This window comes from Patagioenas fasciata, unplaced genomic scaffold (assembly GCF_037038585.1).
Source record: "Patagioenas fasciata isolate bPatFas1 unplaced genomic scaffold, bPatFas1.hap1 Unplaced_144, whole genome shotgun sequence".
Lineage (NCBI taxonomy): Eukaryota > Metazoa > Chordata > Aves > Columbiformes > Columbidae > Patagioenas > Patagioenas fasciata.
The window spans coordinates 90062-100118 of record NW_027288560.1 but is presented as its reverse complement, the minus strand read 5'-3'; the positions used below and the strand labels follow the sequence as shown (position 1 = coordinate 100118).

General features: G+C 50.8%; 1 protein-coding gene across 1 annotated transcript in view; it reads left to right on the top strand.

Annotated features, from left to right (window-relative positions):
• The first annotated feature begins 2177 nt into the window (after positions 1-2177).
• LOC139826762 (dynein axonemal heavy chain 9-like) overlaps positions 2178-10057 on the top strand; it is a 35711-nt gene continuing 27831 nt past the window's right edge. Inside the window, exons 1-3 of the mRNA XM_071803153.1 lie at positions 2178-2456; positions 3110-3268; positions 4751-4881. Of these exons, the coding sequence (XP_071659254.1) occupies positions 3111-3268; positions 4751-4881 (289 nt within the window). The 5' untranslated portion in view covers positions 2178-2456; position 3110. The remainder of the gene's footprint in view (positions 2457-3109; positions 3269-4750; positions 4882-10057) is intronic.

Here is a 10057-nt window from a genome sequence, read left to right as displayed (position 1 = left end):
TTTGCAGTACCATGGACGGCTTTAGAACTCATATAAACCACCTGAATGCTGATCCACATCAGCTCTGTCTATCAGTGGGGTCCTTGTGGGACTGATGTACCCACAGGTGCTGGAGGGGACATCTGCAGGTCACCTACTCCAAACCCCTGCTCAAGCAGGGCCATCCAGAGCCAGTTGCCCAGGGCCATGTCCAGGTAGCTCTTCATTATCTCTAAGGATGGAGACTTCACAACCTCTTTGAGCAACCTGGGCCAGTGCTCGATTACTCTCATAGTGAAAAAGTGTTTTGTGATGTTCAGGAGCCTCCTGTAGCTCAGTGTCGGGTTATCTCAGGTGGGCTGATGTTTTCTTAAAGAGATCGTCAAGAGGTTCGAGTGCTTTTGCTTTGCTGTGTTATTAGCCTGAACTAGACAATGTTGTTTCGGTTTATTCCTGATGGCTCCTCACCTGGAGAAGTCTCAGGAATGAGGCTGTAATGGGAAAGCAGAGGAGCTGCTGGATTTGAGAAGCTCTGATCATGATGTTTGGTATATTAAGATGGTGACTGATAGATTGGATTCCCAAGAGCAGGCTGCCAGACTGGTTATCCTGGTTATGTGAGAAAACACATTATTTATACGGGGAGCTTTTGTTTTGATGAGCCCCGTGGTCTTGCGAAGTCTGCACAAACAGTGGTTTTGCATCACGGCTGGCCAATAGCATTGCAAGCACCGTCTGCTATGGGTAGATGGTGGGGTAGGAACACTTTGGCAGATCCTGTTAAATCCTGTTTTCTGAATGCCTTTGGGAGCCGGGATTGTGCGTCCCAGCTGCGTGTTTGCAGGCTTTGCTCTCCCCTGTGCAGACATGCAGTATTTCTGCAGGGAGCAGATTGTGCCTGGTTTTCATCCTATTTTCCTCTCAAGCTTCACTTGAAGGCAAAAGCAGCGGTGGTGCTGGGTCAGGCAGGTGGGGTGGGTCTGCGTGAAGGTGAAAAAGGTCTTGAATTTCCTGGGGTTGGGGTCGTGTGTTCCTCTGCCCACACTTTGTCTTTATTCGGTGAGGGGTCACAGCTGGTGACCTTGTCCACTTGTTGCTTCACTCCTGCGGTGCCGAAGGGAACACACCTGCTCTGTGGGCTGGGGCTTCATCCTGAGTCCAGTTATCATTTTAACAGTCAGAAAGAAAATGAACGGCTATCATTTGCCTGGTTACAACATCACTGGCATTAGCAGTCCACATGCTTTAAGTAATAGAGACACATCTTGCTAATAATGCAGCTAAAACTGCTAAAGGTGAACTCGTCAGCACCTGCCCGTGTGTTCCCTGGGGTTGTGCTCCCCCTTCCCACGGCTCCCTGGGCACGAAGGTGGCTGGTCGGGTCTTCTTCGGGTCTACAGAGCCAGCCACAGTTCCAAAGAGTCTTCAGCGTCCTGGGACAGCACCATGGAGGTGCTGAGCTGCTTTATTCCGTTTCAATTTTATGTCCATTTGCAGCTATTTTTATGCCTTTAGTCACCTCCCCCCCTCCCCTACCCCCACCCTGAGTCCAGTAACACAAAGGGCTGTTGTTTGTCACTAGGGACAACCTGGCTTTGTTAGGCTGTTGCCACAGGCTGGTCCCAGTGCAGAGCCAGCCAGGATAGGTGACAGACACGGTGTTGCTGTCACAGCTCAAACAAGCCAAAAGCAGCTCAAATCTGGGCAAACCCCGACCAGCCCCACAACCCCATGCTGCCGGGTCAGTAAAAGTGCTGATAAAGGCAAAGCTCCTGTTTGGTGGGCTGCAGCTGGGACCTGGGGGACCCTCACCACCAGTGTATCCCAGGGGGTACCAGCAGACCTTCCCTTGCAGCACACTGAGCTCAGCCCAGCCCTGGCAGGCTCAAAGGGCAGCCTGACGGCTGTGCCCATGGGCAGGGACATGGGGACCAAGCACCGGGGACAGTTGTGAGGGCAAGGGACAGCAGCCCATGGGGCCATCTCCAGTTGCGGGCTTGAAAGGCTGGGAGAGCCTGGGGATGGGGCTGCTCACTTTGCCTACTGGCTTCCACCCTCCTTGGCTGCTTGGATTTGGGGAAAAGGGTGTTCTGCTGTATAAAGTGGGCCTGTAGAGATGCCCATTCATCATCAGCTGCCTCTATTTCACATGGGAACTGCTTGAGACAGCAATGAATATGGGTCTCCAGGCTTGGCCAAGCACAGACCTCAGAGCCTGGTGGCCTGTCCGTCTCCTGCTGCACTTTTTTCTCCATTGGTCTTCCGTGACTCCCGCTGTAGGTGATCGTGCCCATCCTAACGAACAAGAAGAACCATCAGGGCTGGCCACAAGTGGTGTCACAAGACATCGTGCGTCATGTCCACAACCTCAAAAGTACCATTTTCACAGTTGTTGGCCAAGTAGACGGCAAGACCTTGCTGCCTCTCCCAGCTGGCTCAGAGGGAATTGAGGACATTGATCTGGAAAATGAGAAATCGTGAGTACCACCCCAAAATAACAGGTTCTGGAAGGTCCAGAGAAGCAGATGCGTTTGTACATCAAGTTGTCATCGTGTCTGGGCTGCGTGCGTGCCCCTGTGGAACCCCAGGAGATGTGTGGGTGCAGTGGAATGAATCACTCCTCAGACAGGACGTGGTGCGGGTGGGATTTTGTGAGAAGTTACTGCTTCCAAGGCAGTGGGGTGACCTGTCCTCAGCTTCCCAGCCCACTTGGTGGTGTTTCTTGCTGAATTAAGTGAGTTAATGACTGCAGGGATGTAGAATATTTTGAGGGAGAATGGTATGGGGAGAGAGAATCTTGCTGGATGTGTGAGTCTCCAGGTCAGATCCTGAACCTGAATGGATCTGATGTGACAATGACTGGCTGTGCAGAGAGGTGGCGACTGGCTCTTCATTTCCACCATTCACTTTATGAACAGTGTTGTTGCCCACACTGCTGCAGACATTCAGCCATTTTCTCCAGAGTGTAATTCCTATATTAAACCAGTGACAAAATCTTATGGGGTTTGATTGTTTTGTGGTTTTGAAATGTGAAACCCTGTAAAATCCAGCTGCCCACACGGCCATTGGAAGTAGATCCAACTGAGCAATGCACATCAACAAAGTTAATCACGTACTCTGTTTACTACAGCATGGAACGGATAGATAAATCTCTGGTGTATGCCATGGAGTCGGCCATCATAGACTGGAGCCACCAGATCCAGGAGGCACTGAAGAAAGAGTCTTCAGAGCCTCTCCTGCAAGGCAGCAATCCGAACCCGAAGGTGGAGCTGGAGTTCTGGAAGAACAGGTACCCAGAGCAGCCTGGCCAGTGCATGGTGCCCTGTGGTGCTGGTTTTGTGTAGAGGGAGAGTGCTGGTGGTGGAGCTGCTAATTCCATGAGTTGAGAAGAACAGGCCACTTGGGGTTCATGTAGGCTTCAACTAAGGAAAATTGCTCCCGCACAGAAAATCATCATGATCTGCAAAGTGCCTGGGAGGTCACTGGGCAGCTGGCTGTGTTTTAACTTAGCCCCACCACAGGGGCTACACCTCAAGGGACTTTTTTCAGAAATGCCCTTTACAGGATCCCAGGCTGGTTGGGCTGAAGGGACCTCTGCAGATCCCCCAGTCCAAGCCCTGCTCACGCAGGGTCACAGAGCAGATCACACAGGTGGGTCCAGGCGGGTTCGAATGTCTCAGAGAAGGAGACTCCACACCCGCTCTGGGCACTCTTTCGTCACTGTTCACTAGGAGCCATCCACAGGAGTAATTGCTGATGGACACCTGCTGGGGGCTGTCTGGAAATGGTGCATCTCAGCTGGCTGCTGTTCATCTGTCAGGGCCAGAGGGGCTTTAGATGCTCAGGAGCCTGGGAGTGGTATTTCCTCCTGCCCTTTGAAAACCTTTGTGCTGTACTGGTTCAGGCTGACTCGGGGCAAAGCCCTGCTGGCTGGAGAGCTGTTGCTAATGCCTGCAGAAACACGATGGCTTTTTTTCAGCGATGTTCTGTCAGTAGCAGAGCTGCTGTCATGCTGAACTCAGCACTTTCTGTCCTGTAGGGTTTGTCTGTGCCTCATGCAGCTTTCTCCCATTTCCACAGTCCATGTGTAGCTGGAGGAAGCCCTGAATCAGGCCCAGGGGAAACAGATGATGTTGGGGGACAGCTGATGGCCCAGTGTAGGTGGGTAACATGGCCACCAGCATCCTGGTGTGCATCAAGAACAGTGTGGCCAGCAGGCCCAGGGCAATGACTGTCCCACTGTACTCAGCGCTGGGGAAGCCAAACCTCAAATCAGTTTTGGGCCCCTCAGGCCAAGAAAGACCTTGAGGTAGTGGAGTGAGTTGAGAGAAGGGAATAGAGCTGGTGAGGGGCTGGAGCACAAGTGTGATGGGAGTGGCTGAGGGACCTGGGGGGTTCAGCTGGAGAACAGGAGCTGAGGGGAGACCTTCTGATCTCTGAACTGCCTGAAAGGAGCTTGGAGCCAGGGGGGGTCGGGCTCTGCTCCCCAGGAACAAGCGCCAGGATGAGAGGAAACGGCCTCAAGTTGCGCCAGGGGAGGCTGAGGTTGGATATTAGGAAACATTTCTTCCCAGAAGGGGTTGTGAAGCATTGGAACAGGCTGCCCAGGGCAGTGGTGGAGTCACCATTCCTGGAGGGGTTGGACAGTCACAGAGATGACATTCTCAGGGACACGGGGCAGTGCCAGGGGTTAGGTTATGGTTGGACTCGATGATCTTGAGGGTCTCTTCCAACCAACTGATTCTGTGATTCTGTGTCTCGGTTGCTGTAGGTGTGATGACCTGGAATGCATTTACAACCAGCTGACAACGAGGAAGGTCAGGAACATGATGGAGCTGCTGGAGAGAGTTGAGAGCAGCTACATCCCAGCCTTCAAAACCATGCTAATGGATGTTGAGGCAGGTGAGATGCTGGGGCAACTTTACCACAGTGCTGGCTTCTGGCCTTTCTTCATGGCCTGGTGTGACTGATTTCAAGCCAAATCTTTCTAGTTTGTGAATTGAGACTGGGCTGCTTGTGCTTGAGTCTAGGCTTTTGTTTCCAGGCTGGGACAAGCTCCATCGCTGGTCTGTTGAGCCAGACTCTTGCCAAAGTTCAGGGTGAATGGGTTTGGGAATTTATTCTGCTGTAATAAAGTGTTTGCATTACTCTAACAGGACTCACCTCAACTTCCACCAGCTCCTCTGGTGTTATTATGCAGGAATGGGAGTTCAGACTAAGAGGACAGATCTTGTACCTAAGACTGCTTTGTTAGAGCGCTGCTTCTCAGGCTTTGGCCACTGCAGCCCGAATTTCCTTGCTTTGCTTTGCTTAGGGGAGTTGAGCGCAGCCCAAGGAAATATTGCAAATCCCTGTCTGTAGTGAAAAACAGTGTAGTCCTGCTGGTCTGTCCCTGCAGACCAACACAGCTGGACATCCATGTCCAACCCAGCTGCTCTCTGGCACAATGAAACCATCTAGACTGTGTTAGCTGTGCACGTGCTGGCAGAAAACACTGTTCTTCACCACTTCACGTGCAAACATTGAATCTCTTAAGGATCTGTGTCACACTCTGCATTGTGCAGTTTAAATGGGCTGGAGAAACACCCCTTATATAAGGAGCCAAGGGTTCATTGTTAAACTAATTAATACTTTAAGGGTTTAATCAAAATACAACAAATATTTGGTTTTAATCCGGCTACAGCGATACTAACCCTAATTGGATAATTTGGACTATAATTGTTAATTTCCATTACAGCGCAGTTCAGATTTGTGTGCACCTGCTTTTAAGTCTCTGCCCCTTTCCCTGGCATTGTACTGGTGTGGCTGCTGTTGGTGGATTTGCTGGGAGGGTGATGCTGATAGTGGGAGTCTCTTCTTCTTGGTCTTGGGCCTTAGGGGTTATTTTTGCATGCATTCAAGCACTTCTGTCACTTCTTGTTGGTCCACAGGTTTAATTGCACAACGATCTGGTTTTATTAATGCTTGCGCTCTGGGGTAATTCTTCAGGGTAAAACCACACAGCTGTACAGAGCTAAGCTAAAGCTTTCGACGAGTCAGACATCAGTTGCTTTACTGTTGACAGGTTTTCTATTACAGTCAGGACTAGTGGGGCCGTCGTCATCTGCCCACTGGACAAGGAGTTGCTTGAGCCAAAACTGAGCTAAAAAGGGCTCAGGCCAAGGCTGTACAGCCTGTCGTGCTGTACAGCAAGGCCATGGCTCACAGCCATGGCAGCACTGTATTTTTGGTGCTGTTGGGCAAATTCCGTGTGACTTTTTAGCAGTTGTGGACTCAGGCTCTCCACGAAGCCCTGTCCCAGCTCCCTGTCCCCTGCCATCACATCAGCTTATTTCTGTTCTGGTTACTGCCGCAGGTGAGTGATGTTCACGAGTGAGTGACCTGCAGCACACAGGTGGCTGAGGGTGCTCAGTGCTTGTCAGGACAGTTTCTTTTCCCAGGCACTTTTCCATGTGGTGAGGCCAGCACCTAGCTGGGAACCCAGCACACCGCAGCTGGGTGGTTCTTACCGCTTCTCACGTCTCTCAACACAGCTTTGACTGAAGCTCAGGACGTTCACCTGCACCTGACACCCCTCAAGCGCCGCTTGGAAGACGTAGAGAGGGTTGAGTTCAGCGAGGTGAAGCCTTTCCTGCTCCCCCTGCTCCACGTGGTGTGTTTGATCTGGGTCACCTCCAAGCACTACAACATGCCCGTGCGGATAGTGGTGCTGCTCCAGGAGATCTGCAACCTTCTCATTGAGCAGGTCTGTGGCTGTGATGCCTGTGTTTGCAGTCCCCTGTGTCCCCTCTCCCCTTCTTCCTATTGTCCTTCCCTGGAAAAGTGATTCTTTAGGCAACATTTAACTTAATAAACAGGTTCAAATGTGTTCAACACAAGAAGTCCTTGTTTTCCATGATGGCAGAAGTGACCTCTCAGGTGTGATTTTGCTCTTCCAGGCCCTGGTGTACCTGTCTCCAGAAGACCTTCTGAAAGGGGACATGGAGGAGAGCCTGGGCAAGGTGCGAATGGTGCTCGGTATCCTGAACATGTTCAAAGAGGCATTTGAGGAGAGAAGGGAAAAACTGCACATGTATTATGAACCAGGCCAAGAAGTGAGGGAGTGGGACTTCAGCTCCACGATGGTGTTTGCGAGGCTGGACACCTTCCTGAAGAGACTGGAGATGGTGGAGGTGAGACTCTGGTCTTGAAAAACATTGCAAACCGTCAGGAGAACTCTGTAGCCAGGAGATCACTTGCTGGCATCTTTCCTTTCTATAGCTTCACCTGATACCAGGGAATGGGGCCACTCTTTTGCTGTTAGGTCTCCTGTTACAGCGAGTCTAAGACTGTGTTTTACTATGTCCTGCTCAGTGCATATGTAAGCTGGTCAGGTTGATAGGTGTGTTTTTTGCTCTCAGGAGTCCCGTTGGACTCCTTGCTCCTGTTGGGGCAAGAAAAGGAGGATTACTGGAGGTGTGGTTTGCACAGCTGTAAATAAAGCAATGTAATCTCCCAGGTCTCCTGGTGCCATCAGAGACAGATTTAGGTTATGGTTGGACTCAGTGATCTTAAGGGTCTCTTCCAACTGAAATGGTTCTATGATTCTATGACACCCTAGAGCTGGGTCCTGCCTGTCTTGGAGAGGCCAGATGGCAGGATCCCCTTGGCTGTGCCACGTGGGCCTGGGGAGGAGCAGGGACACGTTCCTCACCAGGTTGTCCCTTCGCATCCTCATAGTCCATCAAACTGGGGTGCTGTGGCTCAGGGGTGTCCCTGTTTGCCAGATCTGTCACCTGAGGCAGGGACATTGGGGTGTCATCCCTGAGCTCCCAGTGTGGCCAAGGGCTCCTTGAGCCACAGGAGATGTTCTGCAGAGAGCAGGTCTGAGTGTGAATGTGGGAGCTCCCTATGCTCTCCTTACCACATGGCTGTGTCTGGAGACCACAGACATACAGACACCATATGTACCTGTTATACAGACACTGTATATACCTCTTATACAGATACTGTATGTACCTCTTGTACAGACCTTGCATGTACCTGTTATCTCTCACGTGGCTAACCACACACATTCATCTGCTCTCCACACACATCCCAAATGAATTTCTTTGTTGATTGTTGCTGCGTTCTCAGTGTGTAGGGTTGGATGGCCAGTGTACAGGTTGCTGGTGTTTGCAGTTTTACTGCTTTAAATGTGCCATATACTTTTATGTGTTCCTTAATTAACTATGTTGAAAACTGTCATGGCTGGTGCCTATTTTAAAAGTATTCATAATGATGGTTTCCAGTAGGGTTTGATGTGAAATAAACCAAATTATGCTGGTCAGTGTAGAGAGGAATATAAATAGACACAGGAATAACTGCAGGTTATCATGAGGACAGTGTTGGTGACAGGTTTACTGGGACCCTGTAAAGGCTCTGGGGCACTGACTGCTGGGATTCCATGGATGCCATGGGCACACTGTGGATATGGGCTGCAGACAAAAGCCAGTGGGGAGGTTTTGAGCTGGGGCACTGTGCGTTTTGACCAGTGTCTGTTTCCTCCTTCCGTGGCTGTCCCACACTCCAGGGACAGTAGAAGCTGCAGTATCTGGAGTCAGAGGGAGAGCCTGCGGAGTGAGCTGTAAAACAATAATTAAAAGCATAGTGCACACCAGCCTGTTAATGAGGAAAACTGCTGCATCTCTCTCCGTCTCAATTTCCCCTCATCACTTCATTTCAAGCAACCTTGCAAGACAAAGCAAGGGACAACTGGTATTTCCACATTATTTTTTTGCCTTACTAGGTATTTGTTCAAGCGGATGTGCTGGTGTGTCGAAGTGAATATGAATGCATATGTGCATTTGTTTTCGAATTTTCATAAAAGCTGCAGTTACACTGGTGCATGGGTAGCCCGTGAGCACGTGAAGAGGGAAGGATCCCTTTCCTTTGGTTCGTTGCACTGTTTCATATTACGTGTCTGTGGTAAAACCTGCTGCCCTGCTCGGGTGGCCCCAGGACAAGTGCAAGCAGAGAGTGGCCACCAGTACATTCCTGTGCACATTTCTCCTGGTCCTCTGAGACAATGGATGTTCAACCAGCCCTTACTTGGCCCTACCTAGGGAGACAGATGAGGTGGGATGGCAGCAGAGCTGCCCAGTGCTGCCACCACCACTGGGGGAGCGGGACATTTTCCCAAGAGGTGACACTGCCAGGCTGCAGAGGATGGGAAGGGAAGGGAAGGACCCGTGTGCCACCTCAGCAGAGAGGGCCAGCGGGGCAGGTGCTGCAACACCCACTTGGACACGTGGAGGTTTGACTGCGCAGGAGCTTTGGACAGTTTGGGTACCTGTAAATATTAGAAATCTGTCCTTGGTTAATACCTATAAAATTGGGATTCTTAGCTATGCTGGATGACATATAAGAGTCTCATATCCTGCTTTGGATCTGTCCTTTAAATACACTTAAAAGCGATTTTACAGTTGTCATGGTATTTCTAGTGGCTGCAGCAGGTCTCACTGGGCAGGGACGTGTTATGAGCAGCCACTGATGCTCAGGACAGGCAGATCAGGCTCCCCCCTTCCCATCCCTGCCACCCAGCCTGAGCACCAGCGCTGTGCTTGGGAAGGTCCCTCAGCAAGTGCAACTCTGTCGTGACAACTGTTGTCATCTTCTTTTGTCAACATCATGACCTGTGTCTCCCTCCGTTGACTTTGAAGGATCTCCTGGCAACTTCCTTGGACTTGATGAAGCTGGAGAAAATTGAATTCAGTGGGATTAAAGGGAAGACCCTGGGCCAGCAGGTCCTGGACATGTATGAGGAATTCCAGGAGGCATACAAGGTGTTTTCAGAGCGAACCTATGACTGTCTTGACCTGACCAACACGGTAGGTGGGACCAGTTTGCGGGAACATCAGGAACATGTGCATGTTTCCAAAGCAGCAGTTTCCTGCTATCTTCTTCCCAGCTCTTTCCTCCTTTCATTATGATCTGATCTGGTACTGGAGGGAACAGGGAGCCGCTGGCCTTTCCTGCAGAGATTTGGGACTTCTTGCACGTCTATATCTAACATATCTTGCTAGATCAGCACCTTAGATCAGTGCAGCTGGGAAACTGG